This window comes from Trichoplax adhaerens, genomic scaffold, assembly GCF_000150275.1.
Source record: "Trichoplax adhaerens TRIADscaffold_3 genomic scaffold, whole genome shotgun sequence".
Taxonomy (NCBI): Eukaryota; Metazoa; Placozoa; class Uniplacotomia; order Trichoplacea; family Trichoplacidae; genus Trichoplax; species Trichoplax adhaerens.
Genome location: NW_002060945.1, coordinates 605,540 through 632,991, shown reverse-complemented (window position 1 = coordinate 632,991; position 27,452 = coordinate 605,540). Strand labels below are relative to the sequence as shown.

The following is a 27,452-nucleotide window of genomic DNA, read 5'->3' as shown; positions in this document are numbered from 1 at the left end:
TAGTGATAATATTTGCAGAAGCGTGAAGAATTGAAAATATAGCTTTAATTTACTTCCTCATCGACAGTTATTATAGCCATGGAGTGTAGACTTAATTTGTTACTTACTGATATTACAAAAAAATAATAACGGTTTGATTAATATAAGGGCATGGAAGCAACTGAGTAATTTACTAAAATTGGGAGTGAGACATGTAAATCGATGAGGAAAAAATCCATAGTGGCAGTATGATCTAAGTTTTAATCCTGATATGATAAAGTGTTTTCATAATATTAGACAAGAACCTAATACTGTAAATTACACAACGTACACATGAGTTTCTGTTTTCTATGATTGTCTAATGTCGATTAATCTAACTTACTACTAGAATTACTTATAGAAAGACAGCGAGTTAATTAATATAGCACAAGAACTCAGTAATGAAAATAGTCTAGTAATTTATCAAATTTATGCATAGAGCGAGGGAGTCGATTGCAACAACATCTAAGGCGTCAATATGGGTAAAATTACAAGTTACATTTGTGTTTAAATAATTTTAAACGCTCTATTGCTACAACTACTACGTCTTAACGAACTACTCTATTCATTACTAGCATTATACCTGGTATTACTGATATTATAAGAGAAAGACGGTGAATCAGTTGAAAAAAGTGATATATAAAAGCAATAGAGTAGTTTACTAAGACATATTATAAGCTATTTGAGATTTAATACTGTATTATTCCGTTTTAATTAAGGGTATCTCGTTGCAACTTAGCGAATGTCATCATTGGAAGTAGGATAGTAAAAGTTCAGCCTATGATACTCTTTATGTGTAGAACATTGGTGTGCAGTTCATAATCCATTAGAACTTCGCAGCTAATTCAGTCAGCAACTATCCTAATTTACTGATATTCCGTGTGAATAAATGAACAATTTCTATCCATCAGATTATTTTCAAAATTTGATCTCATCGCTTATGTCTGAATGAATGGCGAAATTATTTTTAAGCCAAGCTAAGGCTCTTCCTAAGTCTGTATAGCTTACGAAACACAATTTAGACTATAGCATACATTATGATAATCCGCTTGTGTAACTTTTTACAGTATAGAAATGACGAAATGATTATATTTCAAACGGGCCTAGACAAGTATAATCTAATATACGCTATGAATTAGTTTGGCTTTTAAAAGAGCTCAAGCTTTTTTGGCCACATGACTAGAGTTCGTTCAAAGTTCAGTAGCAGGAGTTATTTAGCTCTTGCATTTACAAAGGACGTCCCCTGAAGTGTTCGTCCGTAAACATTCTATACAAGGAATAATTTTAGCATGAACCGCCCGTTCCCATTGATAATTACTTATGTAGTTTTATAACTTAAGCCCAAAATTGTAAAGCTCCTCTTACTGAGAAATCAAGGTTTTGATATTGATAGGTAGTGCTAAGAGTTACTAAGTAACAAACTGCTATAGTAGGTCAAAAATCAACGGATTATGTATGAATGCGAAAGAAACAATAAACTAAACTAAGCTTGTTCAACAATTTAAAACAACTTATCAAGTTAAAATTCGCCTTATCTAATCAGTCGATGTTATCTAGCGACAATCTTTCCGCATCATTGTAATGGTCTATTACTACTACTAGATTAACTACCATACTCTTAGATAAGAACAATAGGTTTAAACTTTCATCCTATTTATCTATTGTTGTCTAGCATTTACTCTTTTGTCCGGTAACAATTTGCTGAAGTTGTAAGATTATTTTTACACCGTCTCATGATGCAACAGATGTGAAGGCTAATTTTATAAAGAATTTTTTCTCTTTCTATTTACAGCCTCATCATATAATTTTGGAAGCGAATAAGATTACTTACTTTTATTCGCTTCTAGAGTATATTGAGTAAGTTTGGAATTGCTTTCATCTTGTAATCACTACTAACATTACCAGACTACTGCTACATTTACAATCAATTTACACCTAATCTACTACTACCAGAGCTACTTGGACATTAATAACCATCCAATATTCTATATAGCTTATGAATTTACTTCAACATTGAAAGTAGAATATCATTCATTGTTCAAATTCTAGACGTTTTCTATCCTTGGTCTACATCGTATTTCATATCGAGTAGAAAAATTTTAATTAGCTAAATGAAGAAATGCAAGCAGATTATTTCAATACTATTGATTATTATCGGAATATGGTATTTCATCAGAAGCTATCGTCCTGAAGTCAAAAAATCACAATCGGTAACGAAAGCAAAACAAGATGCTAAGCAATTTAACAAGATTGCATCACCTTGGAAGCGATTAACTACTGCAGGAAGAATACAAAATCATCAATCGCACCATCCTAAGGGAGCGTTAATCGCAGTAGAACCTAAAACAAGAGTTGATCATAAAATTAAGAATTCTGTTTTTGAAAAGGTCAAACATTTTCAAGTGATAGCTCGTAATAATCATCCAGCTCCAGTTACTAAAAAAAAGGTTAAGAAATTAATGAAACAGTTGCCTTATCGTCCAGTATTACCTAAAATTTTTAACCCACATGCTCCGGGCCAAAATGGTACAGGCATAGCTGTAATACCGCATAGTCATCAGAAAGCACATAATGATTTACTTCGTAATTACGGATTTAATGCTTGGGCAAGTCGTCAAATTCCCGTCAATCGATTAATACCTGACTCACGTCCTAAAAGGTGAAGAGAATATGACCTTATGATAGAAATATCATTAGCTATTGAATCAGTAATTTGTTTTATTATGGAGATTAAACATATCTGATTTACTACTTAATCTAAATCATTTTTGCATAATATTTTTCTCTTTATTTTGTTAATTTACATTTTATTAACCCATTTTTATTACAGAAGAAAAATCGAAAGTATAATGCGATTAGCATTTTAGAATTCACTGATTTTAAGTCATACTACTGTTATACTTAAATGGTACTATTTTCCTTCCTTTTTCAAAGAGATTTTCGATAGCTTTTTATATCATAATAATCTTCTTTTAATTTTTTAAATATGATAACAACCGTGATACTTTCTTTATCCAGTAGGATCTACAACTTATTTAATGTGGGACGCAATAGATTTATAATATACAATATATTAATATACTTGTTCGGCCGCTAGGAAGGAAGAAAATTGATGCTAGATATAATACCAATCGCATTTTAGAATTCAGCGATCTTAAGTCTCATATTACTGAAATACTTACATATTGATATTTTCCTTTTATTTTCATGGGGATTTGACAGCTTCTTTTATCATAGCAATCACTTTTACATTTTCGAATATGATAATAGTTGCGATAAATTCTTTATCTATTAGGATTTATACCTTATTTGATATGGGATACCGAGGTTAAAATCTCATAATGTAATCTTTAAATCTTTTTTTTCATCTACAGTTGTCGTGATGAGAAGTATTTAGTAAATCTACCACCTACAAGTGTCATTATTGTCTATTACGATGAAGATCTAACAACATTACTGCGCACACTTCATAGTGTAATAGATCGAACATCGCCTTCATTATTAAGAGAAGTTATCTTAATTGATGATCATAGTCCAATCAATGAACATGGTAAGATAGCATAGTCTAATTGGGAAATAAGATAGAATAAGTGATATTATGTGATTTCTCTGCACCTATGTTTTAACAAGGCAGAGAGAGCAGTTAATGATAATATCAAAACTGATTGATTTCTCCAAATCTTACGTTATGATTATTACCTGATTAAAACTCTTAGATGGATCTAGGCTGCATTTAGAACATTATCTTTCTTGGTTTCACAAAGTTCGATTTTATAGAAATAAACAAAGATTAGGATTAATTCGATCTCGATTACTAGGTATTCACGATATGTCCCAAAAATGAAACTGATATATCACCATTCGATAGCAATTAAATACCTGTAGGTTAAATCGTATTTCACAAATCTGCATCATAATGGGATTGTAATTTTCTTATTTTGCAGGATTTTCATATACTAAAGCGCCTGTGGTCACCTTTCTTGACTCCCATTGTGAAGTTAATGTCGGGTGGTTAGAACCATTATTGAGGCGTGTAAATGAAGATCCAACTGTTGTTGTAACGCCGGAGATTGATTTAATTGATGCCAGTAGTTTTCGATATCTCTATGGTCCTAGTGGTCTAATTCGTGGTGTTTTTGACTGGAATTTAAAATTTAAATGGAAGGTTATCCCTCGAGAGGAGCGATTAGCTCGTAAATCACCAATTGAATCTGTCAGGTACAACTTAAATAAAGACTAGCTTAAACAATTGATATAAATAGAGAAATTTAAATTGCTCTTTGGTTATTAATTAAAGTTGTGACCATAAGTAAAACATGGATTCCTACAGATTAATTTCCTTTGCTAGCTATCTGTAACCTTGTTACGAATACCTAACAGCTAACGAGTAAAGCTAATTTAAGATTAATTAAATTTCAATTTGAGAAATAATGATTTTATAGCCTTGATGCAAAAAAATGAACAAATTTTTATTTAGATTAGTAACTTATTTTACTCCTTGATACGATTATCGGTTTTATATTGATTGGTAGCATGTGCTATAACACTGTATTATTAATAATCATGGTAGATGCTGTTTCTATTTATTGACATATCTTGTAGAAATTTTATGTAGCAAATACGTTAGCTTACTATAGTGTAAGATGCAATGTAACGTTTTACTATTTGTACCTTTACATCCCCCAATACATCTTTGAACAGTGGATATTAGAACAAAATAATTAATAGTTCTACGAGTACGTTGCGTTCAAGTTTAATTTATATCAATCTCTCAATGCTAGTTTTATAGATAGAAGCTGCTTTAGTATTCGTAGCAGTTGCATAGCTCACTAAACTCATATGTATAATAGGATATAATACTGTATACATCCTTCTAAATGCACATTGCAAATACAGTAGATTGATTTTATATAAGTTTCTCAATATCACAAGTCAAGTTTGAGGACAAAACAATTTATTTCCAGTTATAAATACCATTACTTATATATAAAATCGATCAGTTCTGTTATAATATTTAAATCTGACTACAGGTTCCTAACGTTATATCTATCTTTTTAACCTTCTACACTCTATACGAAATTATTATAGATCACCAACTATGGGAGGTGATATTTTTGCAATCGATCGAAAATTCTTTCAAAGTATTGGTAAATACGATAGCCAAGTAGAAACTTGGGAAGTTGAACACCTTGAAATCTCATTTAGAGTATGATTATATCAATCAGATAGCGATTTGTAGTAACATAACTTTTAATTTCTATATTAGTTTTAATGCTGATTTAAATCCAATTTATAGATTTGGTTATGTGGAGGTAAAATAGAAATTATTCCCTGTTCCCATGTTGGCCAAGTTTTGCGTAGTTTTCAGCCTTATCAACCGCCGCAAAGTTTCGATGATTATCTCGGTAAGAATTCTCAACGCATCGCCGAAATTTGGCTGGATGATTATAAAGAATTTTACTATCAACGTTACCCTCATCTACGTCAAAATTTTCTTGGCGATATAACTGCTGAATTGCGTCAGCGTCAAAAGCTTGGTTGTAAAAATTTCCGATGGTACTTAAACAACGTATTTACTGATGCTGTTTTTCCAAATGAATCCGTTATGGCAGAGGGCAAAGTAATGCTTACTGATGTTGATATTAAATTGGAATGAAATTTTAAATTTCAAATTAATTTACTTATTTAAAATCTACTGATAAGAAATTAATATTTTCTGACTATCCAGTTGAAATGCAGTTCTACTACTTGAAGTTAAATCGTTAATATAATTTCAATAAATACTCATACTACTATTTTTATTGCTGCTATAAAGATTAGAAATCCTGCTTCGGCTAATTGTCTTATGGTAGCAGGTAAAACTAATTCCTATGTCCGACTAATTACATGCGTGCATGACACTAGTTCCATGGTAAGCTGGCTATATCAAACAGTATCTTTGGTATTTATCCTTTTAAAAATTGTAATGATGGAATCTTTTAGATCTTTAGATTTACAATCCGACGAGAAATTGAGATTAATGGAAAATGTTTAGATGCAAATAGATCTAAAAGAGGTTCAAAAATTCAATTAGTCGACTGTCATCGAATGCGAGACAGCCAAGAATGGAAGCACAAGGTAAGCGACATTAATGTGAAATTCTTTAGAATTATACAGTCCGTAATGATAAATTGACATTTTTTCCCATTAAAATTAGAAACATCAGATACTTCATGTGAAAAGTGGTATGTGCTTAGATCGTGGCTTAAGTCTAACTCCAGTACTAATGCCATGTGATCATAAGCGAAAGCAAATTTGGGTATTTGACAAGTACTATCCAAATGTGAAATCGAAATTCCAGTAGCCAAACTGATGTTAATTTTTATGACACATAAGCGATAGTAAAGTATAACGCAGAATTTCTATGGAATGAGTCGGAGATCTTTTGCTTAACATGATGAGCGGGTACAGCTAGTTCATAATGGCTGCGTTACGTAATATCCTAATCTATTCGTACTGTCAATTGATACTCAAATGCAATCATTATAAACAGAATTTTTTCGATCACATTTAATAATGGTTAACTAGCTGACTGGATGAGTAACTTGTTAAGTGCCCATAGGTACTTAGACCCATATAAATAAGCATATGTGTATGCTGTTCCGGCACAATTAATTAACGATCCGTAAGTGTTGTAACCATAAATCTATTTATTTGATTGCTTATGCTGAATTTATCACTCATTTAATATTAACAAAGTGTTTTCAAAAACTTATGTACAATATATCACAGTAGCTCGATTGACAATTTTATGATTTTAGTTACTGTAATGTTTTATGTGTTAAGGTTAAGTGCGAATATAAACAATACTTGATTACTAATCTTATTTAAAATACTGTAATTAGTGATAAATTCGACGATTACCGAGAAATTTCTGTAACATAATGTTACTAATTTGCCGTTTATACTACTTTTAAAATAAAGGGTGGCATGATCGTAGCTTCATTAGGTCTTTCAAAAAATTTAAATGTTTCTAAAAGAGCAAGTATATGCACATTACTCCGCAATATTTGCATTATCCAATATAGGCTTGCTGGCTACGTCATGTTGTAATATGGAGACACTCTGGCTATTTCATCATAGTACTGTACTTGATACCGCACCCTATATAATTCAGCATCGCATGGCATTGCAAGTATCATGGAGATAGTATCATAGAATCAATAGTGTTTGCTTTCGTGCTCACGGTGATGTCCACTACTTTTCTTATCGCTGGAGCGATATCGATGGTGTGTATTATATCTGCTCTCTCTTGATTCAGAAGTATCTACATTTCGATAATCACTTCGACCTCGCGATCTGTCATGGAATCTTTCCGTTGATCTGCTGCGAGATCGAGATCGACGCGAACGATGAGGCTTTTCAGTCTTTGATGTTCTATGTTGTTCTGAGTATTTTCTTCTTTCTGATTCCGGCGATCTACTACGAGATCGATATCTATGACTGTCTGTACCCTTCGATCGATGCTCTGCTAACATTATTGGGTCGTCTCTCATATCTTTGCGATAGGCACTACTTGCTTTAGACTTCTTCGTAGTTTCTTCATCAGAAGAAGAGCTATCGCCACTTAAATTATTGGCCTTAGATTTCTTATTCTTTTTCTGAGTAGAACGATAATGACGATCACTGTCCTCATCAGAACTAGATGATGACTTTTTAGATTTTTTCTTTTTCTTCTTCTTTTTTTCGGAAGATTTGCCCTCTGCTTTCTTGTCGAGCTTATCCAATTTCCTGTGTAAAAAGTCATGACATTTAATGACAAAAAAGCGTGAAAATTGGATACGCTGAAGAATATAACAGACTGTAGAAGTTTAAATAAGTACGGCGACATCTTTTTTACATTAATGAGTTCGACAGTTTATTACAACTACGAACTTAAGCTTAAGGTAGACAATCTGCGTGAATTATAAGCGAGGTACAGAATATAAGCAAATATCAACATTACAAGCAATGATAAAAAAATAATTCACTTTAGAAGCTTCTTCTTTTGTTTTCTTGTAAGGGAATTTAAAAAATTCACTTCAGGATCATCAATTAGTTCTTCTTCTGATTCGATCATTTGCTAATCAGAAAATGTTAGATTATTATATTTAATAAAAGTACCGAGGCAGCCTAATTGCGTAGTGAAATCTTCACATCAAATAAAATTGGGGTAGTAGCTTTTACGAAACACTTGAATGATATAGCGCCTTTTAACACATACATTCTCATACTAACCTGGTTCGCAGCTCTGTTATCCACTACGCGACCAAGGACGGACTGTTTCAGAGTCAGTCCATTCTCTCTCATTGCTTGCATTAATTTCTCAGGGCTAATCTCATCGGATGCTAGACAGGACGTTCAATTAGGTGGCAGTTTTTTATGTATACGAGTATATTTTTAAGACGAAAAAACAAAGTATACCTTCCTCATTTTGATCAGATGGCGCACTCACGGAAATTGTATGATTGAATAGAGGGCACTAGGGAAAAAGTAAGGTAAATTACCTCCAAGATTTAACAAAATCAAAATATTGTGACATTAGCTAGAATTTGCGATTATAAAGTTCTGAATCAAATACTACGAAAGTTTTTAAATCTTTTAACATTACTACATCAATCAATTTACACATCAATACCTCTCTGTCGGTATTTACATGCCCCCATTTACCACACTTAATACATCTAACGTTCCTGACCTACATGTACAGTAAAGTGTAAAAAAAATTAAGTTATAATGTGGTACCAAAGCTGAAATATTATCAGTTTTGCATCAATCGAAGATAATCTTACAGCAATGCCGAAAGGCTTGTCTGTCGCGGCTATATCCTTAGCATAACTGTACAGAATACATTTATATATTTTAGTTGATCTTTAGTTAATGGCACTACAAAATTAGCAGATAATACTGTACAAAAGATGCAATATATGAAAACGTAGTTATACGTATAATTTACGCTTCACGGGGTGCTCTTTTCTGCCACTCAAATTTTGGTTCTTCATCCTAGATTATGAATATTAAGGCGACAAGTTGCGATATTTAGCATTGATTGGCAAAAAATTAAAATTAGTAACTGTCTTAATTTACAGCGCTATACACTTGCAGGGTATAATTAATCAGGAAATATTACTTAAGGACATCTACAGTACATAGAATGAGTATGATAGCGGAACAAGCACTCAATTACTGTATGCGATATGCATCATTACGACATAAGAAAATCTTTACCGTGGTCTTGGTTTCTAGAGTAAAAGATGAAACAATGGCGTATTAATTATAATCACGTACTGCTAGTACTAGATAGTCCGTAAATTATTGTTTACTAAAATTGTCTGCTTGAAGAATCTGAACTTAATTTCAATTTATTACCTTTGTCGAGACCGGGTGGTGCATCGTACATGAAATTAACTGATAGCTTCTCTTTATCCTTGGATATAATCTCTCTACAGAGGTAAGCAGAGATTTATTGGTACGGCATCGATAGTAAAAATTATTAAATTAGCTATGATTTCATAAACCGATAAGTTGACGACATTAACGACGATGTAAAGTCTTCTGAATGGAATAATTGAGTAAAATTCAGTTGAACGCAATAGTAAGCAAACATACCTTGTCTTATAGAGAGATTGTTCTTTCTCATATTGTTCCTTCAGTTCTTTTTCCTTTTTTTCCTTTGCGGCTATACGTTGTTCTGCCATCCAAACCTGTATAATTAAGTCAATAAATCATTGCAAACATTATAAAAGAACGATATTTTATGTGGTACGCTGCAGTCGTATGGATGCTTTAATAGAGTAAATCATGATGATAACGAATTGTTTCATTATTTTATCGTGGAATTGAACTTAGTTACACTCATTGACGAGTGTTTATTACGAGATATCAACCTTGGCAAAGACTGGCCATCACTAGCTTGATTTAACTTAGCTAGACGACGAGTGTCTATTACGAGATATCAACCTTGACAAAGTAGACTGGCCATCACTAACTCGATCTAAAAACTTGGCCATACTCATTAGTAAATGCTAATTATACGATCTAAAGCTTGACAAAATGGATATCGCTATCATGATCTAACTTACAGTTGTACACCGATAGTTATATGCGCATAGTGGCTACACTTATTGACCAATGTTTATGGCAAGATATCAATCTTGACAAAATGGAATGGTCATCACTACCTTGATTTAACATAGTTATCACTAAATACTTATTAGAAGATATCAATATTGACACAATGGAATGGCCATCACCAGGTCTCTTCTAATTTTACGTAAAATGGAAGAAGCCTGGCCATCACCATCTCGATGTAATATAGCTATAGAACAGGTTCCACTCATGGGCAAATGTTTATGGCAAGATATTAATCTTGATATCATGGTATGATCATCCCTATCTGATTAAACTTAGTTATGTAAGCGTTCTACTCATCAGCAAATGTTCATTGCAAGATATTAACCTTAACAAAATGGATATTACTATCTCGATCTAACTTAGTTCTATCACTGCTCCACTCGTTGACAAATGCTTATGGCAACCATGACAACACGAAATGGTCATCACGATCGAATTTACGTTTTGGCACGAGTATGTCAATAGGACAACATCTATCTACTCAATATACAGCATACAAGAAGAATAGTTCTTGCTCTTGAAGAAGAGCACAACAATGTTAGGCCTACATTATTACCATTTTGATATTTCTTTGTGATCCAGGATGGAAATCTTTATTATTCATAAACTTTGCAAAACCGTGACTAGCTGGCATGTTGATGTTGATAGTTGGAGACTGTGGTTGCTAATAGTGCAATAAAGGCTAGCAATGATCGATATTGCTTGCCACGTAGAAAGGCAATTGAAATGTTATGCTTGAAGTCTATAGTATTAGTATACCCTTAGGTTAAAAGGGCAGTTTATCCTGCTTTCAATCTATCCAAATTTGTCGAATAATAATTGAAAATTTGAGGTTTAGATCCAGTTTATGGAAGGCAAGGATAGCATCAGCAAATTGGCTATGATTATACAAGATTTACTTCCAGCAGTATGCTTATATAGTACAGTATGGAATAGTTTGCTATGTATGTGCACTCCAATATTTAGGCCATTTTGCCATACTGTATGTAGTATACTGTACAATACGCAGCGTTCAATTCAATGTATGTGTATGCGACTACCACAAGAACGGTAAGAAAGGGCTTGACTAAGGAATACCGTATGGCACTTGTGCAAATTGAATGTCTGGTATTTGTTGTACAAACTGTATCAAAGTGTGTTTCAAGGTGATATAGTTCATACAAAAATGAGCATTATAAATGTCACCTACACCATTTACTTTTATTCTATCAATAGTATAATTAATAGCGGCAAATTGGTATCCACTTAGGTGACATTACTTTCATGCATGCCCATCATTCTCGACTAGAGTACATCTAATTTGCACAGCTCTGGACAGTATAACAGCCCTAGTACTGGATTGAGTTACCTTGGAAACAATCTACTGCCAACTCATACTATAAGTTAATATAAACGCTGTACTGCCACTTGATACAGACAGTAGCAGCACTAGAGGGAGAAGTGCAGGCAATCTTTGCAAACGCTTTCGAGCTCCAACTAATCCTACTTAAACTCCATCGAATACCAACAATCTCCATCGTGAAAGAGTTTTTACAGGTTTTAAATGGTTTTAATCCAATCATACTTTACTTAATCAACGTGATGTATAGGTTGATGATTCATTTATGCTATTCTTGCACTTTTATGTCAAGGTAGAAATTCACAACAACAACAAAATGGCTTCTAGAAATGGTGTTCGAGCTGCAAAAAACTTATTAAGAAAAACAATTAAACAACGAGTAGCTTTAATATCAGATATCCAGAAAGATCGAGAATCATTACAAGTGGCTAAAAAAGTGTGTGTTATTCCATTTGAATAGAATACTGCATACAGACATAGGCAAACATAACCAATACATTGTTATAAAATCTCACATGGAGGTGACCATTACCTCAGCATGCCTAAATGCTATGACTGCAGTAATACCTACGTGGAGACTAAGAATGGCACATATTATTCTGTCTATCTCCAAATTTAGTTAATGGCAACACCTGAATATCAAAAGAGCAAACGTGTATGCGTATACCTCCATATGGATGACGAAATTAGGACTACTGCTATATTAAAGGTTAGGCATCCAATGTTATCTTGCATCAGTACACGAGCACTAAACAGCGACAACTGATTCCTAGTGGCTAACGCTTTCCAATTTCTCTAAAATTAATTAATAAGGGTAGTATGGTAATGTTTTGTATCTCTCTTTATTTTAGGATATCTTTTCAACCAACAAGTAAGATCTAAAGTTACATTTTTTGGCGCTTAATCAAAAATAGATGGTTGGAACGGATACCAATCATGAGTTAATAAATTGTGGTTACTGATTACTCTTCTTTGTAAATATGCAGAATTTGTTATATTCCCCACTATTATGGCCCTATTATGGATATGGTGCGTTTACATTCATGGGAAGACTATGATAATTTACCACTCACTTCTTGGAATATTAAACAACCAGCTGGTAGAATGAATGAAATCTTTTATAAGATCTAATATATTAATTCCATGAAATTGAGTCAATACGATCAATGAATATACTGTTTAATTAAGTAGACGTAATAGTTGAATGGGTAAATTCTATTTCAATATAATGGTACAGATAATGAACAGAGAGAGAATGCCATTAGCGGAGGGGGACTAGATTTAATCATAGTCCCAGGACTTGGATTTACTATGGTAATAATAATATAATTATTGAATCTTTATCTTTCTCACTGGATTTAAATTAGATAGAATGAATGATATAGTTTTGATGTAATAGAATAACTTTCTTGCACTCGTATATTGTACTGTAGTAAAAAATCATCTTCTGCTATTAAAAATTAAATACTCTACTAAATCCATTAATAAATACTATTTAGGAATGCAAATGTTCATCACTTCTTGACAAGATATAAAAAAATTGCAATTAGTATTGCGGTAATCTACCACAGCATTTCTTGGTACATTTACGATCTTGACTGTGAATGGCGGTCTTACTATTACTTTTAATAGATTATCATAGACTTATTCTACCATGCCTATTAGCTATATTAATACTGCTCTATTTAGGCTGTAGATTGGAGCTTTTTACTGTTAATTAGTCCATCGTTTTTCACGTTTCTGTCAATATTATATCCAAATGTAACCTTCTCATCATTTACCTTGGTAAAAGTTTAACATTATCTGATTCACATTGTTTAACATAGGCTGGTGATCGTTTAGGACGAGGAAAGGTAAACGCTACAAGAGAGTATTACGAAAAACTTACAATCGTTTCGTAGAAAACGATAGCTATTCACTAGCTAAAGGAAGCAAGCAAATATCATCGTTCATTTCTTACTATCTCTTACATTCGCAAAGAACGATAATGATATTATAACAGTCAGTTGCTCACTTTAAGCTAATATCATACTTGTTTTGGTAAAAATTAGGGATACTATGATGGATACTTGCAAAAGTATGAAGAAAAACTCCATAAGAGGCCAATAACAATCGGTAGATATTGAACGCTGATTCAGTCTGGATAAAGACTTGATATTTATTTTGACTTGCCAAAAAATGCTTTACAGCATGGCATGTTTTGGTTACAATATCATCATACATATAGATCACAAAATATTAACTAGAAAAGTTCTCGTTAAGATAATTCTAACAATCAATACTTATATGTCTAGCCCTTGCGTTCGCCTCTCAAATTTGTGATACAATTCCTACGGACGATCATGACCGAAGAATCGATATGGTTATCTCAGGAAATTCTACTGACTAGAAATTTTTTAATTTTTAATTGAAATCTTTAAAATTTTATCAAAATAGATAAATTCAGGCTAGGCCACTACAAATTTACCTAATCGCATTTTTAATGATAAATAATTAACGAATGCTTTTCATAGCCAACAAATGGAGGTTTTTACAAGTTTATGTGAACGATTTTAATTTGATAAATAATTGGTTTAAATAATCCGTATGCCTTTTAAGATTTTTGACCTTTCATTTCTATTTAAAATATCTAAAAATTTAAAGCACAGCATAGAAATATAAAATTATAAATTCACTTGAGAAAAAAATGTCATTCTTATTTGTTTGATTGTTTGGTATATCGAAACTATATACAGCTTACTCATCTCATACAAAAGAGTTAGTTAGATATTCAGTTAATCACCATAGCTTAATATTGAATATATCCTTGATATACTATACCATATTCACGTTCAAGTATAATATGAAATGGTAAGAAAGATCCATAACAATATTTTGTCCAACATGTTCATTGTTATGCTCCGCTAACGGTTTACTACTCTTGAATATTTATCCGACTACGGTATATCCAAATGAACAAAACATCTGCTTAAAATAAAATTTGATTCTACTAAAGTAATTTCGGATCAATACATTAATAAGTCATAGCATATTTTTTTCTGATACGAAATTTTTAAGAGCTCCTCATTTCTTTATAATGCGGAATAACTCAACACAATAAAGGAAGTAGTTCCAAATTTCGAAATTAATTAATTAATTCTTAACTAGTATTTACTTTTACTGATGGGCAATATTGTCTCCACGTCGGTACATTATCAATTCGTTAAACTTGTTTTATATCCGTATCGAATTATTTTTGTATCTATACTACCATAACATGGGAAATGTCATTATTGACTCAATTTTTTTCCAGATAATTATTGATTATTAGATTGCTTTATTTAAAAGCACTACATATTGCTAATAATGGCACCTTAACCCTAAGTTTGAGAACCATTAAACGCGAATATCTGCTTATTTGTAAACGAAGTGATATGATAGAAAATAACTAATTTGTATACAACAATGCCAAATGATTAAAAAGTAAAACAATAACTACATCAATAACAACAATAAGAAGATTATTCGTGAAAGTTCCCAATTCATATGAAATGATTACTATTTCATTTTGATCTTCCTAATTGTTTTTATTGAACTCGATCATGTAATACAATTGACAATATCCGTGGTAATATCAGTTATGGTAAACAAGTTATTAATAGTAGCTCTACCCTTCCAAGTCTATTTATTATCAATTAACCAGATATCATTAGAGCATTTCCCTATTATTACCGTTAGATGGCCTCTTTCCTGTTAAGAGAAACACTTTATTTAAAATTGCCTTAAACCATCTTTTTGCATACGATATATTACATCTAAGCTAAATTTTTTATTAAAAGTTATATGCAGTAACTTTAGAAATTACCGTATACAGTGGTGGTAAAAGTTATAGCTAACTAAATTTTAATCGTCAGTGTTAGTGTTAAGTGTATACTTCTCGCACATGCATTACTGCAAATACACATATAACATTATTTTTAAAGTAGGTGACATCAGTAATGAAATTCTGATAATCTCTAAGAAATTTCTTAGTCATACCCATTAATAAAATTTGTTGCCATATATCAATGCATCTGGTATGGAGTGATATACGGTATGTATTTAATAAGTATTAATTGTGGTTAAAAGCTAGTAATATACTTACTAGTACTGTACTACAAGGAATAAATTTTTAGGGAAAGATACTCAGTAACTCGACTTAAAGATGTCACTAATATTATTTATTAGCATTAGAAAATTAAGATGTATATACGTATAAGGGAAATAACGAGATAGTAACATGCTTAATTTATCTCCTGGTTTTGATTGCTTTATATTTATCTATGGTAATAGAAACAAACGTTAAAATACTTGAAACGTTACAGTTGAAAACACTCAAGCCAAGTTTAAATATTGATATGAACAGTCAATTTTAAGTGTATGTTAATAATACTAAATCATAACTTAATAGAAGTAAATAACAAGTAAGCATGGACGGCATTCCAGCATCCTGATCTAGAGAATCAATATCATAACTAAATATATTAATTGATGGTATCTATCTTTGAATTACAAAAAAATTTACATTACTATACGTCAGTCATAAGTTGATCATAGAAGATTATGGCTGATTACATTATCAAGCTAGCTAAATGGGATGACTACGAATACTACAGCTAATAATTTTGCTGTTACATTGTTATGGATACTTGAAATGGATTACGACGACGTATTATAGGCAATATGTAGGAGAGAATAAGTTTATGAAAACACCATACTACTTCAAATTATCTATTTCATTAATGCTAAAAATCATGATTACTCTCAGCTAGTAACCTAGATATCATTATAATAAATTACTGCCTGTTGGGAGACTCACCAAAGAACAAATTTTAGATTTTAGTGATAATTGATAATGCTACTTAAATTATTAATAAGTCGATGGATAGAAAGAAGAATTAGTCAACTAAAGCATCAAACTCTATCGAGCAATTGTACCGATAACAGTGAAATTCATTAAACATCGTTAAGGAGAAATATAGATATTATTATAAAGCATGACTTGCATTTTTCATAGAAGTTAAAAAACGGATATGGATATTAGTAGTAGTAAAAAAATGATCTACATTAATAGGTTTAAAAAAAAGAAATACCAATTTCAACTTATCATCATTTTTAATTTGTCCGGGATAAAGGTGATTCAAGTAGATAGAAATAATGTTTGATTGCCAGTTAAGAGATAATTAAGTTGTAGCAATTTTTAAGGCACTCTGGCTAGACCAGAGATATAAATAGCATATACACATTTACTAGCGTTTAGATCGGCCAAGTCATAGATAGTTTCTATCTTTGATGCAATAATTGCATGATGCACTTTGTTGCAGACTCAGTCTTATCTTATCGTGTACAACTAACTAGCTCTATGTAGATAGAACCTCGATGATATTATGACTTACCATCAATTATCAGATTATGAAAAGAGTGAAGAATTTAATCTTTTGCTAAGGCATTTACATTAGTGTACTAATATTACTTTTTACTTTATCATTAGCAATCATTTTAACTTAATTTATAGCCATACCATACAGTAACAATATTAGAAGGTATCGGAGTATTTACTACTGGTACATAGATTAATTAGGAAAATGTAGGGAGAATCATTTACGGACGAAAGAGGTAAAGATTGAATCTTGCGGTTTGAAAATATTAATATTATTGTCTGCCACTTCATCTGGGCGGTCAGAACTAGTGGTAGTAATGGAGCCATTCGGAGGCCCAAGCATTTGTGACGCAAGATAGTCTCGACGCATTAATTTAAAAGCACATTGGCTTTCGCGAGAAACAGATGATGAACTTTTCGGTGCTGTACCAACTGATGCTGGTGATCGGATAAAATTCATACTTTGGCGGAAAGACTTGCTCGATGCCGCATAAATAAATGGATTCCATAGAGATGAGGAATAAGCAATAGTTCTAAATGCAAGTGATAGGTTAAATATGATAGCAGTTAACGCTGGATCTTTGTTATAGTATGGCCGAAGACCTAGTTCTGCAATGGATAAAGTATAAAATCCAACACCAGTGATGACATAAACTATGATAACGATAAAAGCTGTCTTTGCACGATGTTTCGCTTTTGATAAGCGATTTAGATCAGGTTGCAAATAACCCGGTAACGCATTTAATTTACCTAAGACTCTGTTAATAACATTATAAGAAATAATTCCAGCGAATAATGGTAGTAGAAATTGTATAATTGTTCCAACAATTTGGTAGGTAGTTGCACTGTGAGGCCCCATCAGCATGAAACAGTTGCCATTTGGTGTTAAAATAGCATAATAGAGTAGAGGTGCTGCGTAAGCAAAAGCTAAAATCCAGATTACACTAATCGCTGCTAAAATGACTTTAGCAACGCACCAATGTTCAAAAAAGAATGGCTTTGCTATAGCTAATGAACGATCGATACTAATGATTACTAAGGTTAAAGCTGAGACAGTAATTGTAGTGGTTTGTAATACTGATAAAGCTTTACACATGAACAAACTGAAAAACAAGCCGCGATTTAATAAGATGATAGCAGTAACGGAAGCAGATGCTGCTAGAAGGAAATCAGCCACAGCTAAATTGCAAAACAACATAAATGTATTCATCGAGCGTAGCTTGCTAGATCGTAGAATGACAGTGAAAACAGCACTGTTCGCAATAACTCCACTACCAGATACAATAAATAGAATGATTGCATGGATTAAAAATGAAAGGGGTATGCTATTAACAGTAACTTGTGGCTTGGTAGGCAACGCCGATGAAAATGATTCATTACTGAACGTTAAAGGAGTGGTTATCATCTTTACTATTTCCTGTTCGATTGGTTATATTGTTATTATTCAAGATTACTGGATACAGTCTGATCGCCTTGACTGGATTCGAATATAGATCGTCCTAGTAATTATTTTAATCATTATCAAAAATGAAATAAAGTTGTTTCAATTTTAGATTTCTAGAATCCTAACGATCAGAAAACAGCGAATTTAAAGTACCATATTTACAAACTTTTATACCTGTCGCTAGACCAATAAATCGTTCTAAAGTGATGGATAATAGCCAATATGCGTATGCAGCTATATCACTGAGAAAGAGAAAATTCTTTTCTATGTAGTATAAAATGATGACCTCACTCGATGCTACGTCTATATTAAAATGGAGTGATTTAATAAATCATCAGATGATTTATAGATCGATAACAGAAATACCCTTTCGTTAAGCCCTACTAGACGCTTTGGATAATAATAGTATTAATAGGAATAATACTCGATTTTTCAACCTTGTGGTGCGGTTCTCAACTCATGCTTATCGTTACGACGGATGATTGCAATAAAATGTAGAATACTCAATTCCGGATTAAAATAGTTGGATTGAATGAAAGTAAGATAGAGATGACGAATAAATACAATTTATTCCTATCTGAACAGGTGTACAAATAAACTTATTCAATTAACACAGTCAATAACGGATATCAATAAAAACTTTAGCTAAGAAAAATGACAATACGTCACCAACATCTTCTTAATGGTAATTATAATTATAGCAACATAATTACTTCACTTTAACATAGCCAGCTGACTATTTCATAAAACATAATTTATAACGTGTATAATGATAATTAGAAAGAAAAATAGAATTGACTAAACTTTTGTTGAGGTCAATAATATAGATTGATAAGAATAGCTAGTTAAAGGTAGCATCAGTAATGCATAAAATTATTTTTTTCAGAATTAACCTTTACCATAACGGATAGACGTGATACTTTTCAGCAAATGAGGATCTTGGAGTGTATCGAAAATATTTCAGTATCATGGATTCTATTAAGAAATACGTTAATCTACGGTAATTTATCTATCGAAATAGAGCCATAAAGTAAGTTAACTCTAGTACCAGTTATTTTTAGATAATGGCATATACACATATAATTATACATTATTCAATGCGGCCGGTATAAATGGAGAGCGAGAAAGAGACGGAAAGAAAAGAAAATGATTCATACCGATACTGGTAAATATTTACTCATCAATATCATGATCCTTCATATAAATTCTTACTTTTAAATTGGAATGAATAGACAAAGAGTATTTATACATCTCTTTCTTGTATTTATCGTGGTATTTTAAACTAGAAAGCAAATGATATTGATTAACAATATGGAATAGGTAGATAATCAAATCTAGTCGAATCACAATGAACTTTTGTGAAACTAGTTGCTACAGTTATAAAAGTGTATATCGAGCTAGATTTATTCCAACTTATGAATACATGATCATTATCGAAATAATTTTTAAGTTAAGAGAAATTAGTCTACGGCCTACACAAGTTACGCGTCATGACAGAGATAGAAAATATTGTCGGTCCACTATCGATTTTTATTTATAAATAAATTCAAATAAAGGTCGAGGTTTATATTGTTTATTACATTGGTAGCTTAATTCACAAATATTAATGACTAAATAAAATCAGCACCAGGATGATCTATAAAATTAGTCTATGCCTTACATAAGGTACGCATCATGATAGAAATAGAAAATAATACCACCTTGGTCCACTATCGATTTTTATTCATAATTAATTTAAATAAAGATTGATCTTTAAATTTTTTATTATTCTAGTAGATTAAGTTTTAACTTCGAATGACTAAATAAAATCAGCACCAGGATGATGCATAAAATTGATCAAATTTAATATAAATCAATATACAAAACGAGTTAACTATATTGATATTATTTGTTATCGTTATATGTATCTATTTTGATAATGTTTATAGGAGTAGATACTAGAATATTTTTGGATGTTTCTATATAATAATGTCACGTAATAGAAGAACAATACTTCAAAATTAAAGTAGTTGATATTATTCTTTTTGTAGTATTTATATGACTGTACAGTTAAGCATTTTAAAATATTTCTTCAAAATAATTTCATGTAACAGAAGGATAATAATATTTGAAAATTAAAGTAAGTGATAGTATTCTTTTCGTAGTGTTTCATACAACCATATGTTTGATAAGTAGCAATAATACAATTAACGCTTAAATGAGCTTGACTTATGATATTTCTCTTCTGCTTATTTATGAATAGAATATCATTAAAATTTTAAAGAACTATTAAAAGCATTCGCTATTATTAAGATTTTATTTAGATGTAATTGATAATGGACAATAAAATGGGTTAGCGTGTAAATTATATCGATTCTAACCGGTCTCTTGTTGATTTTCTCATCACTGAAATGGTTCTTGTCTACTAAATTTACTAAGAATACGTTGGGGCTGCATTTCCGATCGGATAAAGAAATAAAGTTAATTCTATTGGGAATAAATCCATCTTTTAATGTGAGGGTGTTATTGATAAAATGACAGATGATGATTATTCAATATCTGAATTAAATCCATTTACAATGAGATCCCATATTATGCAATACTTCAGTGAACAAGTTCACTGAAGTATAGTTTATCGTAATCAATTCTCCTTTTAGTCGATATTAGGATATCACAAATTTTTTTTCATCTTATATTTTAATCATGTTAAGCAACATTCTCGATAGAACTGCATAAAATTATTAATTCTATCGAGAAATTACTTCAAGGTTTTAATTATTTCAATTAGTTACAAGCTGCTTCTATCTTCCATGATCATCATCTGTGCCAAAAGAGTCTTTTCTATGACTTAATCTTCTACTCATAAAGTGATGATATCGCTATTTCTATTTTCTACCTCATTTTACTAACCTAGTAAACACGATATTGATCGTTCATATTCTAAATAAATAAATATTTAATTAATTACTTTTTATTTTTATCTCGTTGATCAATCTGTAATAAGTGCTAACTTATTAAACGATAGAAGAACAATTCTTTCCATTGTATACTTATTAAGTATTATCAATTTTTATTGCAACCCATTTAATGCTTCATTTATTTACTTCAGGATTCTATAATACTCATATAATACTCTTATAATGGGCTGTATATATATATATGTTACGGCCTATATATACATAAATAGCGTACATAAACAGAGAGATGCTTATTTCAATCAATAACTTAGCAATCGATAAAATTTCTATTTTAACTATTTAATTCGTTATTTGCTTCCTATACTAATTTGAATTTGATAATATCACATGCTCAAATGAACAGGTATCATATATGAACAGGCTAGATAGTGATTTTTGCTAAATACCTTAGAGAAATACCCATGGTTTAAAAATAAATATCGAGGATAGAGTAGGATAGACTGATGCTATGGATAGCTCCTCGTTTTCTCACTACTACATTCGTAATTAATTAATTTGATTTTCTTCCTTCTTTCTCACCCCTACTTTCACGCAAAAATATTATTTATCTATAATTTTTTCTTTCATAAAGTTTATGATAGATATGTCATCTCGGAGGGCGTTGTCGTGACTGCAAATTCTGTTTAAAGGATAAAACAATTTAAGCTTATGCCGTAATGCTATTTGATGAATTTATTGGTAGATTGATTGATTGATATAAGGTATAATAGTGCACTTTATCTTTTCATCCAAGGGTTTATTAAAGAAAATGCACAATTTAATTGAAACTTTCAACTATGATAACATAATAGTCACATATTTAATTGTATCTTAGCTAATTGTCACTAAAACTATCTCACTAGGAATCATTTTCTTAAATGATAATATTCGCTAACTTTAATGGCACCAAAGAAAGAGATTGCTTGATATAATTTCCAGTATTTTTTGTTAATTTCATTTATTAATGCAAACTGACACTTTACTAAAAGTAATAAATAGGAATTAAGGGCCACAATTTCTCATAAATAAAATTTTCACGCATAGAAAGAATCTTGATTAAATTTATTTTTTACCGGAAGAATTATTTAATTAAAATTGAATAGTTGAAAATAGGCATTGATTCATTATTTCATCTCAATCCTGCTTACCATCATTAATATGGGATTAAATAAATGCTTTCTTGTTTAAATTATCCGAGAAAGGTAGGATGCAAATAGAAATCCACTTTGTTGTAAAAAAAGTTACGGCTAACAGGATTGTGCGAAAATATTTTTAGCGCTTCATAGTATCATTGATATAGCTCACAAGTTAATAGCTGTATTGGCCATTCCTTAAAAATCTATCATGAAATCTTCTTCGACTCTCATTAAATGATTAATAGTTTAATGAATGATATTATTGTACAGAAATAGTGATCGATTTCGATAAAGAAATAGGATCATGATCAGGCATGAGATTGAATCATGTTGTGTAGGTATATACAGTAATTGCCTTACTTGTGCATATACAGTAGACTTTGTATTAATTTATATTTTAATAGTATATTGTGATGGTATGAGTTCTGTCTCTAAAAGATATAGGCTAATACATCATGTATAAGATTAGGATTAAAGTATAGCTTCTTCCTAAAGCTAGATGTACAATTAAAATTTGAAATGACAGATCAGATGATGGATATTTCAAGAATTGAAATGTTAGTAATATATTGAAAAGTGCTATCTTTAGCGACAGATGTGATTTAAGGAACAGTGTAACTAATTTATCTTTCCTAATGACAGATATTAACACCTTAAGAATTAAGGTAACATAAATTCTATCGTTAAAGATGAATCTATCTGCAGTAGTTCAAGTGGTGGCATAACTTTATCCTTAAATATGACTATACTTTAAGAGTTCATACTGAGATTGAATTTCCTTGTTAGAGGTAGCTATTAATGTACAAGTCTATATTCGACATCAAATTAGTGCATAAAAACTATCGTTAAATATAACTTTACTTTCAGAATTAATATTGAAATTGAATTTCCTAATTATAGGAGCTATTAATATATCTATATTTAACATCAAAGTAGCGCATAAAAAGCTTTCCTTAAATGCAACCATATTTAAGATTCGATATAGCAGATACATTTCTTCGTTAAAAATTGAAAATAATAGTACAAAATCAACTTTAACCATAGTTATACAATACTTAACATTTGAAAATATAGTTCAATTTCGACGCTAAAAATTAAAACCTTGATGAAAAGTCTATCCAAAATTCTAACTACTTTTAAGTTTGATGTCATAAATCAATTTCTTATCTAAAATTTAACATAACAGTATAATAAAAGTCTATTCGTGCTTTAAGATTTGACAAAGTACTGGGGTTCTTTCGTTAAAAATTATAATGGTAGCATACTGTTTATCTTTTTTACAATCATATTTTTGATTAGCTACTTACTGATACGGGTATATTTTTTTGCTAAAAACTAACAAAGTGACTTGAAGCTTATGGTTAAGTGTAGCCATATTTTAAGGGCTGATAAAATAGGTAAATTCTCTCATTAAATATTTAGTAATGACGCAGAGTCTATCCATCATTACAACTACACTTTAGAAATTGATAAACAAGGCTACATTTATTTGATTAAAGACAGATATCACTATAAGCATATTTAAAGAGATAAAAAATAATGGGATATAGCTTATCCTCAATTAGAACTTGGGAATATTTTAAAATTTTGAAATTGTCGCCAAGTTTTATAGTTCAAGTTAGATACAGATACGTGTTCGAAATTAAAATGATGAGATTAAATCTGACAACAATCATACATTACGACAATATTTGACACTGTATTTAAGATTATTCATTGAATACAGGCATCTACTTTAAATCAAAATGACAGTTTCAAGTCTATGGCTATATACAGATGTATTGATATAACATTATCATGGCAAAGGCTGGTGTGCAAAAATTAAAAAGTTTCGTCACTGATCATAGATAGACTTTGTAAGAATTATGACATTCATTATCATCATTTGATAAACGTGCTTAATAATTGTAACACCGGCATCTTATCAATTTTTTGACCAAAAATATATGTTGAACGAGGCCCGATGCGAAATCGGTCATATATATAGCATTAGTGAATTCGTTCCTATTGACAGATTTTGAGACGAGTTATTGCTTGCAGCTCCCGTTCATATATTTTTTGTTTGTGGTTTCTTTCGATTGAATTTAGCCTAGATTTTGTATAGTAAATTATTATTAATATGGGCAAAAATTTGAGAGAAAAATGCCGCATATAAAAGGTATTGGCATCTAGCTCTGTTTTATCGTACTTTATTTACATATCTTGAATAGAACTAGATACACCTGGTTCTGTTCTGTCCTACTTTATTTTATAAGTTATAATAACGTACTAGTTCGATTAAAGGAAAGAGATAAAAGATATATTTAATTTGTTAGAAAAGGTATGAGTATTGGCTAGGATGATTGACAATGAGTAGAAAAGAAAAATCTTCTGTTCTGTATAGAAATCACGATTATAGTCCATATATTATGAATGACAGAACACATAAGGTAATAGGTTCTTGATGTCGTTACTTTAGCATTCATTATATAATAGTAGGTCCTCCTCTATTTGCATACTAGACGTTGTGATCCATCCTTAAGGCTCTTAAATAGATTCATTTAAAATTAAATAAATTAATATAATCATCAAATCAGACATATGTAAAGCAAGACAATTATTATTCCTTACATTGACTAGATGTATTACTTATGAATGCAATTGGAGACAAAAATGGTAAGAATTATTAACGGATAAAAATATATATTATTGTGATTTACAGTATTCTAGAATCCCTCTTCTAACAATTAGCAAAATTGATTAATTGCAGTTAGTCAAATTAAAATGAAAAGAATGAATAAGGAATAAAAGTAGTTCATGCTTAATAGAATCTTGATCTTTCTATCCTTAAGATTAGAAATCCTACGACTACAATTATTAGTTAAATAGGAAGTGGGTAACATTGAGCCAAAAATTACAGAGAAGTTATAAAATTAAAATTTTGCTCTATCTCTTTCTTATACCTCAGTGCATTCAGTAAGTATAAAATAGGATAACAGTGAGCTAAGGTTTATATAACGGAGCTTCGATCTTTTATTTCTAATATTATATTAATGGACGTCTAAATAACGATGCTGTAAACAGAGACAGAAAATAGTCCTTTAGAAATTATAATGGAGCACCCCATGATAAAGTATCTGTCTTCCTGTTGGCTCTACTTGAAAGCACCAGAATAGAAGTCAATTAAATAGTATTGGTTACTGCAATACCTGCTATTATTTTAAGGTCTTGAAAAATTGTAATAGTATCCAATCATTCTAGATTATGTTGATTTATCAATTTCATGACATATTGCATAGCTCACAGAATTAAATAACAGTATCGAATTTGATTTATTAATGATTAATCTATAGAAAATTATTTTGGACTTTTACCTTTGATTATACAGTTTATAGCTTTTATAGACACAAAGTCTTAACGTGGAAACCCTGAAGTAAAATACTTACTAGAAAATAAAATTGCTTATTCTTGAGAATTATTCTTGTATTTTAGTTGCAAAATACGCTTTGGGATTATCAGAAATGGATTAGAAATAAACTAAATTATGATATAGTATTCAATCATTGAACGATAGCTGTATAGAATGTCATAAACGTCACATTGCAATATTTCATAGGCTTTTTAAGATTTTTATTCTATTTTTAAAGTTCCTGCAAAATTCTACGAAATTCTTGTTGACAGTTTATTGGAACAAATTGATTTACTCTGTCATATTATAGAAGAGTATGTTAGGCTTGACTGTCTTGGATAGGAGTCTTTCCGTAATCGTTGAAGAATTACATTGTCAGCTACTTATTATATACTATCTATTATACCTATTTCTTCACGCTTATAGACCTGCTAATGTGTGAGTGAAAATTTATTAAAAAATTGGAATCCAGCATTGAAACGAAGTGATTGATCAGACTTAAAAATAGCGTGACAAGCTATGATTACATAAGAAATCAATCTAAAATATTAAAATTATAATCCAACGGTAGATAACTGTGATTGTAAATGAAAGATGTTTACGACAAATTTAATCAGGGAAACTGATAAATAAAATACAAATCATGAAATCCCATTGTGTAGATAGTACAATTTCGTTCAACCTGGATGCCATTAAGCAAATTATGCCGAATTGGTTGATTGATGGGTGGATTGATGGGCGAATAAATACCGGTATCAAGTTAAAAAATGCAGTATTCTATCTGTTACCTTTAGGTTACGTACAAAATGTTATTTTTTAAACTACATTTCCACCAAAGAAGACAAAGTTAAATGATTATTTCTATTGTCATGTTTTTGAAATTAACATCGACTTCTTATTGATGATTAATAACTGCTCAGGATAAAAGTAATACTAATACAGATGGAAATTACAACACAAAATAAAGAAACCAACTATAAGTAAATATTTGATATGTAGCAGTATTTATCAATCTAACGAGGTTATATCTGAGATTGCATGGCAGTCATTGATATTACAGCAACATTCCTACGAAATTTAACATAAGTAACGTGTCTTTTCTATACTGAGCGAATACGTTGTAAGTATTTGCTTGTTGTTGATGGATTAGATCCTAGAGTGAATTCATGAACTTATAATGTGTATTATGAAGTATTTTATTTATTTAATTTAATTACTGTAATAATTTATTAAAAATGAATATACTGTATTTGGGACCAAAAATCTGAACGCCTTTGATGATGTTGAATAGTTCTTTCTAGCGCATAAAATAATATTTAGTAGTGAATTGGCACATGCAATGACTTCTTAGTAGGGCAAAAATTACGTCAAAATTATTCTGCCTTAAGAGCATTGGTGCATAAAACTAATTAGCAACGATCAGACTAATAAGTATATGACAGCCGTAAATGAATAATAACAAACACTAATCCTTATGTTCTAACTATGCTTCTTCAGTATGTAAGTAATATCTCACTTCCGGAAATACAATTACTAGAATTTTAAAACTTCTTTTGATAAATTATATGGATGTTCTTGAGAAAAGTAATTATTCCATTCCTATTTTAATAATTCATGTTTGATTACTGCTGAAATATACCG

The 27,452-nt window shown here is 30.8% G+C and overlaps 4 protein-coding genes across 4 annotated transcripts; 2 read left to right on the top strand and 2 right to left on the bottom strand.

The window, feature by feature from the left end:
• Window positions 1–2,477: 2,477 nt before the first annotated feature.
• TRIADDRAFT_23005 (uncharacterized protein) lies at window positions 2,478–6,361 on the top strand (the record flags this gene model as incomplete). Its single annotated transcript, XM_002110754.1, has 9 exons — window positions 2,478–2,677; window positions 3,393–3,550; window positions 3,735–3,836; window positions 3,963–4,236; window positions 5,107–5,224; window positions 5,315–5,638; window positions 5,834–5,929; window positions 6,001–6,150; window positions 6,224–6,361. 9 exons carry the CDS (start codon window positions 2,478–2,480, stop codon window positions 6,359–6,361), a joined length of 1,560 nt encoding a protein of 519 aa, XP_002110790.1.
• An 856-nt stretch (window positions 6,362–7,217) lies between these two features.
• Window positions 7,218–10,804, bottom strand: TRIADDRAFT_54065 (uncharacterized protein; the record flags this gene model as incomplete). The annotated part of the gene is made up of 10 exons (XM_002110219.1): window positions 7,218–7,788; window positions 8,028–8,119; window positions 8,275–8,384; window positions 8,461–8,518; window positions 8,675–8,734; window positions 8,829–8,874; window positions 9,224–9,278; window positions 9,406–9,479; window positions 9,646–9,740; window positions 10,727–10,804. 10 exons carry the CDS (start codon window positions 10,802–10,804, stop codon window positions 7,218–7,220), a joined length of 1,239 nt encoding a protein of 412 aa, XP_002110255.1.
• A 1,021-nt stretch (window positions 10,805–11,825) lies between these two features.
• Window positions 11,826–13,898, top strand: TRIADDRAFT_54064 (uncharacterized protein; the record flags this gene model as incomplete). Its single annotated transcript, XM_002110753.1, has 8 exons — window positions 11,826–11,945; window positions 12,129–12,218; window positions 12,361–12,380; window positions 12,496–12,608; window positions 12,747–12,823; window positions 13,336–13,362; window positions 13,561–13,624; window positions 13,804–13,898. 8 exons carry the CDS (start codon window positions 11,826–11,828, stop codon window positions 13,896–13,898), a joined length of 606 nt encoding a protein of 201 aa, XP_002110789.1.
• Window positions 13,899–17,124: 3,226 nt separating this feature from the next.
• On the bottom strand, window positions 17,125–18,312 carry TRIADDRAFT_54063 (uncharacterized protein; the record flags this gene model as incomplete). The annotated part of the gene is made up of 1 exon (XM_002110218.1): window positions 17,125–18,312. One exon carries the CDS (start codon window positions 18,310–18,312, stop codon window positions 17,125–17,127), a length of 1,188 nt encoding a protein of 395 aa, XP_002110254.1.
• Between the last annotated feature and the right edge of the window lie 9,140 nt (window positions 18,313–27,452).